The sequence below is a fragment of the Eufriesea mexicana genome, unplaced genomic scaffold (assembly GCF_001483705.2).
Source record: "Eufriesea mexicana isolate 0111107269 unplaced genomic scaffold, ASM148370v2 scaffold4744748174, whole genome shotgun sequence".
In the NCBI taxonomy this organism is placed as follows: Eukaryota; Metazoa; Arthropoda; class Insecta; order Hymenoptera; family Apidae; genus Eufriesea; species Eufriesea mexicana.
In genome coordinates this window covers 34373-53352 of record NW_016907937.1, presented here as the reverse complement: position 1 = coordinate 53352, position 18980 = coordinate 34373, and the positions used below count along the sequence as shown (strand labels likewise).

Genomic DNA, 18980 nt, shown 5'->3' with positions numbered 1-18980 from the left:
TGCTATAGTACTTTGTGCCGACCTTTATCCTTAATCGCATATCGTTAGAAAATTACGAGAGGTAATAATAATTCAAAATTCGATGAAAATTTCTCGTTCTATTAAGTAATTACAATAATTACTCCAATTAATTAATATCCAATTTCTCGATAGCAATGGAAACAAGATTAATTAAAATTCCCTTTTTTTAATTTTTAACAAGAATTGCAACAAACGTTAAATTGTCCAATCTTGAAAAATTAGTCGAGAGAAAAATACTCGAATGACTTTCGCTTATTCCGGTTTGCTAAGTCAAGATCAACTATTCGGATCACGTATCGGGACGTGTATTAAATCCATGGAGATTCGCGATGACAGGAAGGGGACTGCCGGATAATAAACAATAATTTCCGTAACGCGCTCACGTGCAGGTTAAATAGCATTTAACTGCAAACGTGTATATTTCGCTGACGAAATTCTGGAAAGACAATGTTCACGAGCAGCGAACGTAATTCGGGTAGGACAATTCGTTCATTCGAATATTCATTTATTCGAAAGGGGAAAACCAAAGGAACGCTTATCGGCGACAATTCCGTAGAAAGCACAAGCAAACAGTACCTACTATCGCTGATAAACCTTGGAATATTTAACCTGCAGTAATTACTGACCGTTTTACATGCTTTGCATGTTATGGGAGACAAATTTTTGCTGAAATGTGCACAGCTCGGCAAAAACAACGTGTGACTTTGTGCCTGTCTTTGAGCAAAAAGACGGGAACAGAGGTGGATGAATTTTAATTTGAAAATCCGCGAAGGAAGCTCTTTTGTTTAATGAAAAGTGAAACAATTTCATATGAATGACATAATTATGTCACTCAAAAATCGAGTTTTATTATTAATATTCAATTTTATAATAATTTCAGTCAATCTCTTTGCTCTATAAAACAGCTACTACATCGCACCCCTCTTTTCTTATATTTATACAGATCTCGTCTGTTTGTATGCTTGTATATTTTTATTTTTATTTTTATTTATACCTCACTGTAATAATTTTCTTCTGGGTTCTTTCTTTCTTTATACCACACTGTAATAATTTTTCTAACGAGTTAATCCCATATAAATAAATCAATAAATAAATAAATAAATATTCCCAGTGTATAGGTATAGTGGACAGGTGCTTAAATTTCTTAAGAACCCAATTTGTCCCATTCTAAATTTTTATTTCCATTTTGCACTTTTATAACGAGAGATAATCTCAGCCTAAAGCAATCGTTCTCCAATCTTCGAGTAATAATTTGAATTTTCGAAAATCACTTATTTTTCCCATTTCGATCAATTTTATTCGAATCTAAGGATTTCTTATCGCAATTTAAGACAATATTATCTTCCGCGTGGATCACGGAGAATAATTAATTTATTAATTAAAATCTACCTCATTTGATTACAATACGCTTCTCTACACTTCCTCCTACAATGGAATTCCCGATATTATTTTTGTAATATCGAAATCTTCGCTTACGAGTGACTGTATTCAAGAGAAAATCTAAATCCGTTCGTGATGAATAGGTACAACCAGCACAATTTTCCCATCGTTCCCGTTGCAAGGTCCGGTGTCTTCTCGTTGCCACGCCTCGTGGCTATTTGAATTATTCATGGAAATGAAAAAGATATTTCCATGAGGTAAATGCAACTCGTGAAGCGATCGCTTTTAAAGAGCAATTTATTTAAAGAGAGTGGATCGCTGGTTACTCACTAAATATTATCCCACGAAGGATTTATTCCTCGCGGTGGCAAAATTAGAAGCGTATTACGCGAAGAGATGAATGAAAAGAATTTCAGATATTCCCAGATTTCTCGCAGCTTGAGAAAATTGAGCGATTATCTTCCAACTCGATTATTCGTGCATTAATAAATTAGCTAGACAGTGTTTACACTCGTAGACTTTTCGTCGAGCGAAGCGTTAAGTAATTGGATAGATAGTAATTGCGCCAATAAAGATAAGGGAACGAAAAATCGTACAGAAGCACTGATAGCACGAGAGAGGTCAAGGCAAAATTTCTATCCTTTTCGCACCTCGATAAATATCCTGTAACATCTGGAAAGATTCGTTCCCACCGAAATAGCATAGTCTACAGTTCGCCCTTATTTCGCTTTATATAACACGTTTTTCACGTGTTCGTGAGAAGAATCAGCGAGACGTTAGATTAATCCGCACGTGATTCTCGTAGTACTCATTTCGGCTGCAATAAATGACTTCTTTACGTCATCATTCCTGAAAATTGCCCGCGATATTGCTAATCCTATAATCTATATTGGTTCGCTGGACTTCTCGCAAATTATCTCGCTCGTGATATCGAAAAGTGAAACTCGAAAAAGCTCCGGACAATATTGGAATATTTTACGATCGTGTGATGACTGCGCAAAAATTTTCAGGTTCAAAATAACAGAGTTGAATTTCACCAACGAACAACTCGACAATTATAACGCGGTTTTCTCTTTTTACTTTTGCCACAAGTTCTTTCAGATAACTGGACAACGACGTGCTCGAAACTTTGAACAATTTCCTAATTACGTGTAATTGCACGGGTACTTTTTCCTCACGCGTAATCCATCCCTTGACCATTCGATCGATAAGAATTCCACAGTGATAAATCTCCGTGTAACCAACAACGCGTGGCAAAAACGCTGTGCCCGTTGCATACGAAATAAGTAGTAAAGAACGGAAATACGAGACTAATCTTTTCTCCCAGCCTGGCTCATAACATCCCGCAGCTTCCAAACTTTCCGCCATAACGCGCATAAATTGCAGGAAACTTAGCCAACGTAGTCTTATCGTGAAATTATACTTGATCAATAAGCCGTATCATATCTTATCGAATCTAGCCGAACAAACTTCTCCAATATTTCAATAAATAGTTACAAACCGCGTACTCTGGCTATCCAACCGCTCAGCCTGAGATTTCCCGCCGAGAAATCAAGGGGGACACCGAAAGCCATGGAAAACCCGGCAACCGGTCCCAACAATAGGAAACAATATCGGGACACTGTGATTGAATCGCGGAGTCATCGTTTCCGGAATATCGGATACTCCGTAAACCTCGAGGCAACATCGGGACGCGTTTGGAAGGAAGAGTAGCGTGCAGGACCGCCGGGGACCGATCACGAATCCGCGTCACGTGCTGCACTCGGCTAGAGAGGAACGAAGAAAAACGGAGCCTTTCGCCTTGGTCGCGTCGGAAGATAAACATAGCTGTCGTCGTCGCGAAGTTAATCGACAGCCAATCAGGTCGGGGGAGTGTTCCGGTGTGAGACCAATGAACAGCGAGTCGTTATCAAGCGGCCGGACTCATATAACCGATCGCGAGTCCCGGCTAACGTCCACAAAGGGTTCGCGAACGAGCTTCCGCGCGGTCTCATTCCCGCCTCCATTTCTCTTTTTCCCCTATATTTCTTTCCTCGTCCTCTTCGTCGTGTTCGGTCCTCCGACTACCTGGCATAGGCCCGTTTATGCCACCGCGGTACACCTTCGACGTGGACACCTTCGATCCCAAGAGGAGCCGTTTTGCAGAGGTGGCGTGTGCTGGTAGCGCGACCAGCGAACTGTCAGCGGAAGGCCAAACGCGATCACGTAGCCGTTCGTAAGTGGCGCGCCACGCGTATCAGTCGGTCGGCCGATCGTCGAACGATTCGGCTGCGTGCTGTTGCTGCTGGTGGACGGCCGGTTCCACACCGTCCACGGCGTCTGAGTTCAACCGACGAGGACCGGAAGTGGTTCGTCGACTTTCCACTTGACCAGGCCAGGCGTTGCGTGACCCCTTCCAGGAAACACCATGCCAGATGGACTTTTGATCCTTCTCGGCGTCGCTCTGATCGCCTTGACCGATGCCGCCTCGATCGGACATGCCGGCGTCAAGGCCACGGACTGCCATAGGTGAGTGAAAGGGAAACGGCGAAGGTGCAAGGTGCCGCTCGAATCGCTCCTTCCGTGCTCGATTGCTATAGCTTCCCGGCCGGCACTCGTTCCAGAACTTACATACGCGCACACCGGCTACGCTCTTGGCCCAGAAACTCTTCTCTCTTCGCTTTTTCTTCCTTTCTTTTCTTTTTTTCTTTTTCTCTTTTTTCCCCCCCAGTTCCCTTTCTTCTCTCTTTTCACGTTTTTCCCCGCCCGATGAAGCTCCCTCCGCTATTGCTCCGCTTTTCTTCCGTTTTTCCATTCTCGACCGGCGTCTTTGTTTCTACGGCTTTCGGTTTTTGTCCGCGTCGGGGATGAGAAGCGTGGAACCAGGGATCTTGGGTCGGGATTGCAGGCACGCGGTTTGCTTTTTCGACGGATTGGGTCGTTGGGTTCGTAATTTTTGGCTGTTTCGAAGATTCCCACAGAGGCACGCGGTCATCCTCACGCTGGCTTCTCGGTTCCTCGTTGCTCGATGGAAATATTCCGTGAAGGTATTCCAGATGAGCACCGTTATTAAGATAATTTGTCATAGATCTCGTTATATTCCATTAAAACTGAAATTACCACATACTTGTGCGGAAAGATTATTCGATGCCAGATTTATGCATCACTCTTACGTAAGATATTAATCGTTCGATTGATATTCGCCGGTGGATATGAGCGTTTATCAGTGATGGGAATTTTCATTGTCGAATTGGATTGTTTTTCTCTTCTCTCGTGTAATTTTTCCCGAACTTATCGTTCGTTAATGCGAAACAGAAAGTTACTCGGCGATTAAAGAATAGTTTTTCCCTTGTACGTTTCGCTCGAAACGATACGATACGATTAATAAAGAGGAGTCAATGTCTCGTAAATAACAACGATAATACTCGAGAGCGGATTTAATACTGTAATATGTTTACATCAGCTTACAACGTCGTCTTTGCTACTGGCATTTTCCTTTCACCTCGCTTCACGAAATTATTTCGGCTATTTACGTCGCCGATTTTATGAGATTGCCGATACTCGAGCAATCGCGTGCATAATTATAAATAAAATTCGCTCGATGTTCGTTAAGTCGATGATAACGTTCTGCGTGCAATTATTAGCGCGATTGGCAGTTTCTTTCTCTTTATCCGGCTTTTAAAACGCAACGAAGTATACAAACGCGCAATTACGTTGATAAAATTAATTTCTAAACAAGCCGATTTTGCAGTAAATTATCAGTAACATTCGTGCCCACGACACGGAAATCTCCGAAACCTCAGATAAACTTGGTCTACTTTTTACCCGCCGGTGTATATATATAAGTGAGAGTCTCGACGATAAAAAGAAAAACTCTTGATATCGCTGGAGCACGTTCCATAGCGATGCAGGAAATACTAGAACATGAAAAGGGTTCGAGTCGATTGCTATGAAAATACTCGTTTCCACTGATTCAACTATTTACGCAAACTTTTTATACGATAAATTTTCTCCTAAATAAACATACACGTATTTGTCTCGACAAATTCGAACACTCTGTAAAATTAAATATATTTCTTATTTCAAAGATGTCGCGTCATTGGGACCCGAAGATATTCCATTATGGATTCAGTCTCGTTCTCCAACTATTTTTAATTTTAGCAGAATTGTATCTACATTTGAAAAGTTTCATATATTGCTTGAATTTTTAAAATATTCAGGAGCAATTCGGAACTAAAGATGGAAATTCTAAAATTTATCTGTTATCAAAATTATCTGACATTCTTAGCAATTTTATTATGGATTCAGTCTTGCTCTCCAGGTATCTTCAATTTTAGCAGAATTGTATCTCCTTTTGAAAAGTTCCATAAATCGCTGGAATTTTTAAAATATTCTGGAGTAATTCAAAACTAAAGATCGAAATTCTAAAATTTATCTGTTATCAAAATTATCTGACATTCTTAGGAGCCTGAGAAAATCTGAAACGTTAAATTTAATTCGATTTCAAACATTTCCAAATTTCTCTAATTAGAACAAAAATCCCCGAAAATATCAAGACTATAATTTACAAAAATTCCTCAGTTTTTCGTGTCTCAAAGGGAGATTCAAATTTGCAGGAAATTTCATGCTGGTTATTTTTAAATTTCGCAGATAATGTATCAGTCATACGTTGAAAATAAATCACGAATTAAAAATCTCCGTGAAGGAACAACGATTCTACAAAAGATCTGCAAAACCGAGCTTCCGTAATCTATTCCCACGATCTGCTAGATAAAAATAGACCGTTCTTTGTTCCATGATAAATCCGCTATTCCGGAAATGTTCGTCATCTCGCGATCAATCGCGATCAATGAAAGAATTTGATAGATTCCAGTTTTCCGCGGCAAGTTTATTTACCATTTATTCAATGCACGCCTTGTTGTCGCAAGGTTGGTATCTATTCAAGAACCACGTTCTTTATGGAATGGTGCTTTAGTTATTCTTTTTATGCAATCGTTTCACGCGTCCGCGCGTATCATTATGTTCGACCTTTTTGCTTGCACTCGATCGGAGACCAAGCGAAGGAAAACCTCAAGTTCCACGGATATTGGAATGAGAACGGTAATGATAATGAGATCGATAAGATTACGAATTCTCGCGTGTGTACACTTTGTACTCGCTTCGAGATTTTCGAAAATCCACACCGACCTTTAGTCGGTGAGATTTGTGTCGCGTGAAGATGCGAAAGATAAACGGTTGTTCTTATTTTCGTTAAAAATACGATAAGAGCGAGAGAGAGAGAGAGAGAGTGACAAATTTTTGTCGTTTAAATTGTTTTCACATTCGACGGATAAATCGAGAAGTAAATCGCTGAGGAAGATCGGGAAAAAATTAAAGGATTATGATAATTTACAAAGCGGAGAAATTATTGTTGGATACTTTGGTGTTCGAGTATCATGGTACTCGAAAGATTAGCAATGCGTATATTTGTTGGTAATAGACTTATCCGTCTGCTTATCTTTTAGGTTGTCGAAGTAGGTACTCGTAATTGACAGAAATACCGGTTTTATTTACTCAGTGAACAGGTCGTAACTTACGTTGTTCAATTTTTATAGATGCACAGTTTATTGATAGACGACGGATTAAGTGTTAGATAAATACCCACATCTGCGAATGTAATAACACTTTGCATCGAGTGTTAATCTGCAACAAAAGTGACAACAGAAATTATCATTCGCGTTTATTCTTGCGATACGAGGTAATCGGTAACATTTTCAACGACAGTTTACTCAGATGCTCGAAAAAGTAACACTTTTTCAAATATCGCCTCTGATAACATTTCAGGCTTGATTAAAACTTAAAAATACGATGGATAGCAGTACCAACTGTACTGCTGCGGAAATTATTTACACATTTTCAAACGCGTCGAAAATATTTGCTGACACGCGTGACTGGTAATTCGTTCCTGCCACGATAGTTTCTATTTTTCCACGTACTTATCGACAAAAGTCGTCGCATCGTTTATTTTAATTACGCCTGAAACATAAAACACTTGCTTTCAAGTTTCGAGCAATTATCTACTTTGTGTGCTCGAGACGCAGGATAATAATCGAGCAATAATATTGCCATCGAGTAATAATTAACTCCTAGTGAACCTCCATTTTCCCAAGTCTTCCACCTGTCATTATCCCAGCGAATTTATAATCGTGGTACGACTACCAACGATTTCCCAACGCTCGTGCAGTTACCCTATCATTCTGGCTTAATCCATTTAGGAACATTGTATGCAATTATTTTTAACAGCTAGGTACCTCGGTTAATCACAATAAACAGCTGATTTCCTTTGACGAACACGTGTATTTAACCATTCGCGCTTTCACGAGGCTCGTCGGCTGAAAACCTAACAATACATTTCAGTGTTATCGCCAACGTGGATAAGCAATTATCGTCAATCGTATTTTACGGTATATCAATGACGACACGCGAAAAATTTCCTAGGTTCTATCCACGTAAACACTTGTAAATGTCGTTGTTTACAATTAGCTCCTTCTTTCATCCTTCTCTCTTTCTCTCTCTATTTCTCTCTATTTCTCTCTATTTCTTTTTCCACGTGTTTGCAATAACCAAGTTCGGTTTCGAGGTATTTTAAATATATTTTAAACGGTAGTCACGCGAGCTCGAACACCGTTTCGCACGGATAAGAAGACGAAGACGTCGGGTATGCATGATGCAATTTTGTTTGTTACGAATAATTCGTATCGTTTCCGGGATATCGATTTATCCATCGGCGAGTTAATGGCAGGAGAAATTGGGCATGTAGCCAAACGTGGCATTGCCAGTCTAATACCTCGGATTGTATCGTTGCTAGGTACATGTTAAAATTCGCTATGCACGAGTGTCCGAATTGACGTGCACCCTATCAGCCATTGGTATGGAAAATCTGATAATTCAGAGCGAGCATAGTTTTTGTCCGAGCAACAGTCTCTGTTTTCCATTCGTTAGGAGCAAATCAATCGTAACGGTTCATTTTATGAGCAAAAATCGTGTTATGGTTGAACTTGAAGTTAAATAGAGTACCAGGTAAAGTAGCTTCATTCGATTCCAAATATATTACAGAAAATTTGAAATATGGTGAATAAAAATTAAATAACAAATATTTATGATATTTCGTAATTATTCTTCATGATTTTGATACATTATGCAAAATTTCTGACAATCTTCTAATTATAATTATTTCTAATAATTATATTATAATTAATAATTAGTATATAATAATAATAACTAATAATTATTATATTATAATTTTTAATCAGTTATTTCTAATATAATTATTTCTTCTCAATTGTGTAAAGAATTATCTAAATTAATTTATTTATTAATCCAAACGAGGATAAACGATTATCCTATTATAGTCAGTAGGAAGAGAAAAAGAAATGATGACAAAATTGCAATATTAATTTACAATAATTATATTGGAACCTCGAAGAGTGTCTGTCTAATATTCCTTCCAAAGAAGCATAATTTACACGTGGAATCCTCTTCTCGCCTAATCGTGCGATACCATGGTGTAAAAGCTGTTGATCTCTAATCGAATCGACCTGTATCCCTCGCTAACCTCATTTTCACCTGAAGCATCTCAACGATAATCTCACAAAGAGTATCACTCTGTCCTTATCCTCAAAATACTCTCGATTCTTATCGAGTACTGTCAAGGCTCTCGGTGATAATATTTTCATTATTTATACCCATTTTCGATAATATTCCACGACTACCTTCGTGGACACGTTTCCCATACTCGGAATGATCGCTGAACGAGTTTGATCCAGGGATCGATTTCTCCGGATGACGTGATCGAGGATCGAGGAAAAGAAACGGGAACGATAATGCACGATAGGCACGCGAGGATGAGCCTCGTGATCTCGGCGCAGCTTCCAACAACGAGAGCAATGGTCCAGCACTTTCAACGCTGTTAAACGTAATTATACCAGCCCCATTGTTCCACTATGAATTCAGTTCAATGGCTTACCTTCGAGTTCAAGGCTAATTCATAATTCATTGCCGACCTGTCTCGCGATTTCTTCTCTTTTTCCCGACCGACACTCGTTTCGCAACTATGGCATCGCGAGGAACGCGAATTTCTTTTCTATTTCAATACACTCCCTCGGACAGGAATCCTTTCTTTCGTTTGCTGAACACATTGTCTGCGAGTTTTCCTGTTTTTCACGTTTTTCGTCTGTTATTGACCTTAGATGTCAACGCATTGTATTGTCAAAACGTGCGGTCCCTGACCTACAAATTTCTATGCAATGTGTTAACCCTTTGCACTCGAGAGGCGCCTCTCAGTCGCCACTTAATCAAATTCTAAATATGGATGTTAATTAATATATCAAATTTACAATTACCCAACGATGCGTGGAATATCGAAGTGAAATAATTCTACGTCTTAATTTGCATACGATTTCTTATTTACCGTTTTAAAAATATCGTTCACCTTTATCACACTTTTCGTGCAATTTCAGCGCGGTTTGATTACAGTTTCAGCGAATTTTTAGAAAATTTTCGGTTATTCTGCGGTAAAGTTTTGCTACTGCTTCGGAACTGCTCAGAATACCTTAATTGTAGTTTTATAGGAGAACGTTTTCGAATTACTATTTTCCTGTAACGAAAAAATCGCCGAGCACAAAGGGTTAATATTACCCCATCATTTTTCTTCCCCCGTATCGACGAAGAGGAAGATACGCGATATGACACATCGAAAGTAATCAGTTGACATTCGCTATCTAGGAAGATCGAAATACTTTCAAACTCGTTACCCTGTCTCCCATATCTACAGTCAATATCACTGGAGAACCGATTCTTCTCGGAGAAACAAAATGAAATACTTCTCTGATTATTCTCAAAATTTTCCAATGTCGCTGGTTAAATTCACTTTTCACCTGAATTTTCACGGCTGGCTCGAACTTCTCTCTAAACTTTCTCCTCATAGGTGGTCATCAGCAACCTTGATATTTAATCTTTTGCACTCGAGAGGCGCCTCTCAGTCGCCATTTAATCAGATTCTAAAGATGGATGTTAATTAATATATCAAATTTACAATTACCCAACGATGCGTGGAATATCGAAGTGAAATAATTCTACGTCTTAATTTGCATACGATTTCTTATTTATCGTTTTAAAAATATCGTCGACTTTATGGCAGAAAGTCTTCGAATTGCTATTTCCCTGTAACGAAAAATTCGCCGAGTGCAAAGGGTTAATAAGACGATCGAGAATCGTGCTCCTCTGAAATAAAGATTGGAAATTTGAAATGACCGCGATGACTTCGCTAGGACCGAGAAATCATCGACACTTCGCAAACACGTGATTGTGTATGGATAAATTTATGATAAAATTATTCGCTTCTGTCATGGCTTTCATTTCTTTTTCGCGTTCCTTTTCACCTCGTTTGCTCCAAAATTGGCAGACTATCGACTTATTTATCTAACAGTTTACCTTCCTCCGACTTCCTTCCTTACGTTTCCATTTTCCGAACGCATATTCAGTGAACTGTAATTTAAAGAACCTGACATGAAAATACACTTTTCCTTGTATTACTCGTCAATCCCTTATCGAAGTAGAATATCCTTTTCGTCTTGGGTACCATTTTCTATAACCATGTCTTAGATGTTGGAACTAGAGGCGTTTCTCCATAGGTTTGCTCGTATATTATATAAATATGGACGTCAAAAACGGGGCCACAGAGTTTGCGAAAGTTCCTTTCCGATATCTCGAACTTGCGACCAACGCTTGTTCAATTTTTAAGCAAAGGAAGAATCATCGTGGAATATTCGCAATATACACGACTACCTTCCCTTGAAAACTCTGGTCTAAATTTTCTCGCAGATAAAAGTATCTTATCTTTGAATCTCGGACACAAAGGTTGGTTCTTTCGTAGCATATTTTCGTTTGATCGCGACCCACATAGGGTTATCGCGAGAGTTATCGACGTGCGGCTAATTTGTTGTAATATAAATGAATGATAATAACGAAAGTCATGCGACCAAGGTAAACTGGGTACGTATTATTTAAGCAATTGCAGAAATAAAACCTCGGCTTGGTAGTCGAGGTAAGGTACACAACAATAACAGTTACGTGGTATTTTCATAATTGCAAATGAAATTTAGTATCGTCCTTAAGAGGAAATCTCTCGTTGCGTGTAAATAAGAGAATCTGAAGCTGGAAAGGTCTTCGAATATCCCTGTTCCACATTCTCTGGAACACGTATATCTCTCGATCATCGGCTTCCTTTAATTAATAACATAAATGATGTTAATTATATTGCTTGTTATGGATGAGTAAATTGTGCTCGTTAGATGCCTGCACAAGGACATAATAATTTAATTTAACCTTCTTGCTCGAAAGGTAGGGGTATTAATTAAACAATCCAATAGCCTAAAACGTAGCTTATTTATATTATAGTAGCTTGTAATTTCGTAATATCCACGTGACCGGTGAAATAAATGAAAAATAATTAAAGAAGACAGAAAGTCGTTACTCTTTGTTTTTCGCAACGAGCACGACGCGAAATTATAATTCCCAAAGATCAAAAGAATTCTTGCTAGCATCGGTCAACAGTACCCGCATTCCGAGTCAAAGCGAATTTACATTTTCCCTGCGCCGTGGACTCGCTGCAGGATAAAATCTTCCTCTAACCGAACGTGACACGCGGACACAGACCCAGAAAGTCGCAAACAAAAGCTCGCCTTAACATCGATCGCAGGCATCGTACGGGTTGAAACTTTCGTCCGTTCCGCGGTATCGATTTGCGAATAAAATTCTTCTCGCTTCTCGCAACGAGCGATCGTGCAAAGTCGCCAAACGAAATCTCTCGTTAACGATTAAGCGTGTGCGTGATCGGGCGAATTTCGATGCCACCCCTCGCCTAAATCGTCGACCCCGCATGAAAACCAGTCATCCGACTGGGCCGTGGTAACCGCTTGAAAGTTGGAGTCGTTTGGTCCAAAGTCCCGAAGACGGAAACGTGGCTGAACTTGCAAAGCGATCGAACGGGAAAGATGCAAAGGTTGTTTGGAAAATTCGTCGCATTCCTACGGTTGAACTCGCGCGAGGGGTTGCAAGCACACTCTCTTTCCGCTTCGCGGCAGCGTCGTGCTGCAATGGAAGTACAGCTATTTCGATCCGGTATAATGTCGTCATAAAGCCTAGTTTTACGATCCCGATGAGAGCCGGCTCGTCGATATACCATAAATTCCCGACACGCGGGTTGATGTCAAAGCAAAGTGTCCGATGATAACGGTGCCCGCTTTTTCTTGGTCCAAGTCGGATTATAATCAAAGGAGCTGAAGAATTAGGGTTTAATTCGGTGAAATGGATCGCAACGCGTGGACAGAGAGATAAGGATACTAACGACGACTGGGAAACAGACGAATGTGTCGTTCTGGGTGATAACGTCCTGTCGTTTCTTATTGTACGTGAAAGCAACCTGACGTATGAAGAGACTTGATCAGTGATAATTGTCGAGAATAAAGGATTCGGTGTGTTTTATTTTTGGTCTCAATGTTGGTATTTGTTATTCAGATTTTTAATCAGTAATGGATACTGATAATTTTATTTTTGTTGATTTTATAGAGCAGGGGTTAATATAGTTTACCATTTTATTTGTCGAGTAATTGGTTATTAACCCTTTGACTACTGTGGACGCCTAAAGGTGTTCATAAGTTTTGTTTGCTGCTAAATTTAAAATATGTGCAATAACAATTTCATTCAGAATACAAAGAAATGAACAATGTTGTTTCAATACTTTGATTATTATTTAAATGTACAATAATTTCTTAGAAATGCACACCTGACGAAAAATTGCATCCTACGTTTTAATGTCTGTGGTAGTCAAAGGGTTAATAAATAAAAATATTTATTTGGTACATTTATATTAAACGTTCCTTACTATGGATTTATATTTGTCTGCTAGGAACATATAAATTGTAGCGAAATTTCTCTATCTCGTTTAAATACCAAGCACGAAGTTTGAAGTCACTCTTGGTTTAACTTCTCCACAATCGATATCTTCAGCGAAACCATTAAACATAGAACTCACTATCAGGAACAACGATTATGTTTGTCGATAGATCGCAAAATTTTCAATAAAATTTACGATTCTAATATTTAAATATAGCGTCAATATTCGTACATTAAAATTACAGATTTGTTTGTATTTATATTCGAGAGCATTCGGATGTGCCAATAATCTTGGGATGATAATTTTCAAAAAACTGGGAGTATAAGGCTATTTAGCATAAAAACTTTACGACAAGCTGCATTGCCCGATAGATAACGCAGACGTTTAAGTTTATTACGCATAATTTTTCTTATAATACGAAATATACGAGCACTTCGCGGTCCAAAGTTTCACGCGAGACCATAATTTTTAAAGCTACCAGAAACTTTCTCGCGATTTTTCAGACCGTCTTATTTTCCCGGATGTCCCGATACTTAGGAACAGAGGTACGCTCTGGATGAAAAAATTGTATTACCAGAAAACGGATAAAATGGTCGATGAAAGGAGAAGTTGCTGTAGCTTTAACATCGTTTAATTTCATAGCGACATCCTACCTTGGAAATACAATATAACATCGATTTCCTCCGGGCGCAGTGTGTTCGAGTAATGATGCGGTTACTATCTCGCGGAAAAGGTGTGCACCATTCTTTACATAACGAGGAATAATAATTCCGCCTGAGAAAAATTTGCCTCGAATGCCGCTAGATGTGCCGCATAAATCATGCCTTCTCTAAACGAATGCCTGCCTCGTGAAAAGATCCTTCGTACGTTGTTCAGCTCCTCGAGGCTTGATACAAAGAGCACGAACATGAAAATTCGTGGAACGTCAGATGTTTGTCGTTCCTTTCCAAAAATGGACATAGCTGCGCAAGCGGGAAACGCGATTGTGCGAGCTCTCGATAACGTTTGCACGAACTCCAGATATTTCGCGATATTGTCTCGAAAGCTGGAAATATTCGTGGAGATGCTTAACGAAACGGAGATACGCCTGTTGAAACGAAACAAGATTTGGAGAATGTTTTCCCAAGGAAAAGAAATTCCTCGCGAAACGAATGCCGCGGATACCTACATAAGGCCAGCAATCGTACGGCAATTTCGAAGTTTCAGCCACAAATCGCCGGTTTGGTAACTCCTGAAAGAGGTGGAAGGAATGCATTCGTGTCGTCATGTATTATGGAACAGGCCGATATGAAGACCGGATTGAACGTTGTTTCGAGAGGAACACGCGAGTCGCGGAATTTTCCTGGAAGGATCAAAGGCGTGCCAATGAAACGGCCAAATACAGCACTTTGAAATTCTTATTACGCGACGAGCTCTCATCTGGGCACGTGCGCTCCTTTGTTGGGTGTCAGTCTGTTAGAAACATTTCCCATGTCGGGCAAAGAAACGGCGAGATGGCAATCGCACGTGAACGTGGGAAATAGAACGAACGAATTTTATTGCCCTCGGCGTGCCGAAGATATCGGAGGAAATTATTTCGCAGCTGTTCGCGATCGTAAAGACCGGACAGTTTCGTATCCCAAAGCCAGGGCAATAAACTGCCGATCCGCGGTAAAATATCGTTGCAACCGTGTATGGTGGCAAATTTGAAAAATCCAACGTTTGAACACTGCATGGAGGATACGGGAAACAGGTGAACGAGATACAGTGGACCCTCGATTTTCGCGCACAATTGTTTCCTGAAGGTGCGTGCGAATGTGGAATGTTCGAAAGTAGAGGGATGTGAGAAATATGAATACGCTTCAATTATATGGTCTCCGAGAAGCTTTAATCACGAAATCACGATCGAGAGAGTGCTGCATAAATTTTTCAGGTTTTGTGCATATAAGCTAAAAAACCCAATATCCATTTTTGATCATGATTACTCTGCGAGATTAAATACCGTCGACCTGGAAACATTGTCTGCACGAAGAAGAATAGCTGACCATAGTTTTATCTTTAATTTAATTAATAATCGCATTGATTGCTCCTCTCTTCTTGCGCAAATTGATTTCTATGTGCCGGAACGTATATCGAAATCTAGAGCAGGTTTTCATATACATATGTCCGGATCTACATATGGATTAATTAATCCAATTTATCGTATTATTACCGACTCAAACGCTCTTTATAATCGTATAGATTTTCTTTATGGGTCTTTACAAACTTTCAAAAGACAATTACGGATGATTATCGATTAAAGCAATTCCTCCTGAACAAAACGTTTATAAGCACGTCCCTTCGGTGTTATATTATGTATAACTTGTTAGCTTTTCTTCTGTATGTGAAATTTTATGTAAATGGACCACGATCCGTTTATGAATAAAATAATAATAATAATGAAGATAGAGAGGCGTGTATAAATTCTTTCGGGTGTTTTCTTTATAAACTTGTCAGGAGTTAGTTAACACTAAACGTCCCAAACAGGGTTAACTAACCCTTATCAAAATTTACTATATAATTGTATATTTATTGTTATTTCTGTCGCTCATCTGACTTTCTCTGAATTTTTATATTATTTCATTATTTAATTTTTCGCTTTCCGTTTTTCTCTTAACTTCTTTTTTACCGAGAAAAATTCTTTGCATGCCTTATGTACCACAGGGAGTCATTTCACCCCTCGCAGTGAGTATAGGTATGTGTGAAGTGTCGGTACGTTTAATGTTAAATACCACCTTTTTCCCCTTTTTTTAAAGGAAAAGCTTAAAAAGTTGAATTTTTAAAAATATGCGAAATCGCGAATTGTGCGAAAGTCGAGGGTCGCCTGTATCCTCTATGCCAGAGAAGAAGATTCGCAATGGCCGACGCGTGTTCGGCCGGGTTGGCCGCGCGAAAAGATCGTAATTACGATCGGAATCGGCCAGACATCTAGAGAAGTGAAACTCGAGGCGTGTCCTTGTCACGAATTCGTTATGAAACGTTGATTGTCCCACTCGGTGCACGTAAGTACTCGATAATTTTATTTTCATCTCGATGCTCTCTTAAAACGAGTCCAGAGTTGCATACTTGTATCGTTATCAGCGAAATCCTCTGCAGCTACGTCGGTTTAATTGTCCGATGATAACGAGCGAAAGGTATTTCTGTACGTTCGAGAATTTTCCCTTGCCTCGATCTATTATTCGCGAAATTGATTAATTTTCTTCGAGTACGTTTGAGGATTACGCGCTCTCGTGTATATCGTGTGCAGTCGATAAAGATATTTATCTAATCGGGATATGCTGTTACGGGATACGTTATTACGACTGTCATTAATTGCTTGATTTTTTACAGGCGCATTTGCAGTTTCTTTATCTCAAGCGATTGATTCATTAAATGAAAAAGTGAAAATCAGCGTGCACGAGATCGGAGGTGGAAAATTTCATATTCTAATAGCCTTGGAGTTTTTGTGTGGTCACTTTCGATAGACGAGGTCTTACGTATTGTATAACGGAGTTGGTTTTTCCATTTGTTCGACAATGCTCATTATTCCTTTATTAATCGTACCTACCTATTGTTTACAACATATTTCTACAGAAATTGTAGCTGTCGCGCTTCCCCGATCTCCCGTTCATCGTTTAATTTATCTACTTGCTCGTTTCTCTGATATTCCATCGCCCGAATCTCATTTCTTATTTAAACGTTTCACGTTTTATCTCGTCCTTTGCTCGCCGTTATACGTGTCACGTCTCCTTAATTACTCTTCTACCTGTAAAACAGATAGATATCGTTATTAACGATACGTACTATCATTTCGTTCGCTTATCTTTCCAATAAAATTTTGCCACTCGAAAATCCCAATGATCGAGCGATCGAAAGCTGGAAAAACGATCCATTTCGCATACACAAAGGTTAAACGGGACCAGGCACGTCGCGGAACGGCACATCGTGCCCTTAAAATTGCACAATCCTCGATAACTGTGCTCGTCGAATGGATCAGGTCAAAGTGCAGATTACAGAAGTGCACTCGGAGCTATGTAATAGGAATTTGGCAAGGTATTAACAGGTTCAAACGGGATTCGTGGCAATCACTGGTGATAGCGGTATTCCAAAACGAAGAACATTCAAGGTGAACGTGATAAGGGTGCAGCGAACGGCGGAAAATCGCCAGGTCAAAGTACAGGCTGCGGAAATTGAGTAGAGAACACGAAGATAAAAGTATGGACAGGAACGGGAGATAAAAGTGAGAGAAAGAGAGGGAGAGAGGAAAAGGAAATAAAAGAAGAAAAAATAACGTCGACTCTCGACCCTGGACAGGCGCCAGTGTCGACTACTGGTTTCTGCTGTCGCTATCGGTAAAATCCGAGGCATCTCGCACAAAATTCCGCTTGATCACGTGGAATATCGAGCTTGCAAAATTTTTTCGAATTTTCCTCGTTGCAGAGATGGCTTTAATGTAGCCGGCCCTTTTTAATGTACGTTCCGCGCTAGTCACCCTCTTCGTGCCATTCCCGAAATTCGCTTCGAGGCTGGGGAGATTTTCGAATCGGCGAAATATCGGAGGAACGCAAGAATCGTGGAAGAATTTTCCACGACGAAGGAATTTTCCGTGCTGTATATTGACGATGCTTTCAGATCGCTATGTTTAGCTTTCAACCGGTCTGCGGTTGATGAAGATGGAATAAATCGAAGGAAAATCGTCGGAAGAAAGAAAACCGAGGAGAGATAGACAAGCGCGATCGGCTCTTCAATTGACCCGTGAAACCTCGGAATAGTTCAATCTCCTACCGACCTGGCGATAAGTCAGGGTGAAAAGGTCAAATTACTTCGATCATGGAATCAATTCGATTTGCCTCTCGCCCAAGCCGATTCATAAAAAATGCAGTTACTCTACGGGGAATCTGTGTGACGTACGATCGATGCTCGGGGGTGGTGGATGGAAACCCTTTTAACGAGAGGCGAGGCACCGGAATATGAAACACGGGGTAAAGAGCGCAGTAGGTTCGAAGCAATTATTGGCAGAACGATTCGTTATTTATATTTACCTTGCTTTATTGGCGACTATTAACACTTTGGTGTACACGTGATTTTGTAAATAAGTTTTTAGTAAACAGGGGTGAAAAATATCAACTAATTATAGTAATTATTAATAGTAATAACGTTTCGTACAATTCTCTCTTTATCTCTTAATAGAGAGGAAAGCATTGCTTTGAAACCACTCTGGGAACGTTTAGCTTGGGAAATAAGGATATACTAAGCCATTAAGTATCATAAGGATTTTGTGCAAATGATAAATCGAGTTGGGTATAACGATGCTCGAGAGACACGAGATTAATCAAAGTCTGTAAATTATGTATAATTATGGTTAGAGTCCATCATATAAATTATTAAAAATATTTATTAATATTGAACATATTTAGGAATGAAACAATAGGGTCAATGTTTTTGACAAAATTAATATTCACAGTTTATAGAAATAGGAATGTAATTGCATCTTTATTATCTATGTATTTTATCTATATATTTTAATCCAAGTCAAAATTTCTGCTATATATCTGTCATTAATAAGTATATTCTACGTATAATTCTACGTTTTATTCATATCCTTTCTTCGCTACTTTTTCGGAGAAGGTATATGGACATAAAAATTGCGACAAATATCGCAATGACT

General features: G+C 39.4%; 1 protein-coding gene across 1 annotated transcript in view; it reads left to right on the top strand.

Annotated features, from left to right (window-relative positions):
- The first annotated feature begins 3369 nt into the window (after positions 1 to 3369).
- LOC108546336 (trehalase) overlaps positions 3370 to 18980 on the top strand; it is a 48796-nt gene continuing 33185 nt past the window's right edge. The window contains exon 1 of the mRNA XM_017898358.1: positions 3370 to 3909. Within this exon, the coding sequence (XP_017753847.1) occupies positions 3809 to 3909 (101 nt within the window). The 5' untranslated portion in view covers positions 3370 to 3808. The remainder of the gene's footprint in view (positions 3910 to 18980) is intronic.